We start from the raw sequence: 1,088 nt of genomic DNA, 5'->3' as shown, positions 1-1,088 counted from the left end.
TAGAGGAATAATGCTGTTTTATTGTAGATAAAGTAGTGTATTCTCAATTGAATAGCTGAATAATAATACATTATATTTTTAAATCACCAAGATATGTATTTAAATGGCTGATGACGTATATCTAGAGTAATTTTATGGGATTTTACATCTAGGAGTTTGGTCAATAGCTTTTAATCCATGTTAAAGAAGAAATGTTGTGTTCTGCGTTGTTTTCTGGAAGTTATTTATTTCAGCTAGTCCCCTATAAGTTCCATATTTGCTATCTTGGGGATGAAAACATAATTTCAAGTCTGTAACAGTCACGTTTGACACAGGTCATTCATTTTGTTCAGTTGGACTACAACTCCCAGCACCCAAAGAGGCTGTAAACCGATGCTCCATTGACGGACGCCGAACAGAATTGGTAAAACTGAAACCTCGGTCAGCTGTCGTCTTCTTCTATAACCTGAAGGATACAGATGATCACGGGGACCGCCATCGCTATCCTCCCAACCTCTGTGTCCCTCTGCATGATTTTTTTTATGCGACCCTATAAACAGTAACAAAGATTAACCAACTAGACTGCATACCAATCGTTCATTTGTTAAAGTTCATAAATTTCGTACATGAAAAAAAAACAATGGGTATCTATTGATGAAATGAAAACCACAAAATAAGTGTTAGAAAAAAAATTGACCTTACATGCTAAAGTTGTTTATCGTAGTTGGAGTTTTTACCTAGCAGCTAAATTTCCGACTGTCCTTAAACATAGCATGTCTGCCTCGCTCCATGCTGTGTGAGCTAGCTGTTAGTTCGTTTTGTTTGACTTTAAACATATTTGTTTAAACACATCGAGAATTTTACTCACAGGAGGGAACCGTACGCTGTATTTTTTCTTCTGTCCGGGCATTTTCGTTGCTGTAATCCCCGCTGTTTGGTTACATTTTCCATGTTTTTACAGATAAGCGCTGTAGCATCCATTTGTTTACTCTTGGTTTGTAGAAAACCGGTAGGGAAAAAAAAAATTGATGCCAACATTTGACCCCAAGAAATTACCATGGCAACAACATGACATTATAAAAAACAGAGGAGGTAAAACCAAAACTAAA

At 36.5% G+C, this 1,088-nt stretch overlaps 1 protein-coding gene across 1 annotated transcript in view; it reads right to left on the bottom strand.

Annotated features, from left to right (window-relative positions):
* Positions 1 to 1,088, bottom strand: part of LOC107087093 (dr1-associated corepressor-like) — a 7,695-nt gene extending 6,607 nt beyond the window's left edge. The window contains exons 1-2 of the mRNA XM_015378463.1: positions 848 to 1,088; positions 457 to 529 (exon numbers count right to left, since the gene is read on the bottom strand). Coding sequence (XP_015233949.1) covers positions 457 to 529; positions 848 to 889 — 115 coding nt within the window. The 5' untranslated portion in view covers positions 890 to 1,088. The remainder of the gene's footprint in view (positions 1 to 456; positions 530 to 847) is intronic.

This window comes from Cyprinodon variegatus, unplaced genomic scaffold (genome assembly GCF_000732505.1).
Source record: "Cyprinodon variegatus isolate N-32 unplaced genomic scaffold, C_variegatus-1.0 Scaffold173, whole genome shotgun sequence".
Classification (NCBI taxonomy): Eukaryota; Metazoa; Chordata; class Actinopteri; order Cyprinodontiformes; family Cyprinodontidae; genus Cyprinodon; species Cyprinodon variegatus.
Note: the sequence above shows the minus strand (reverse complement) of the source record. Positions and strands in the feature narration are given on the sequence as shown.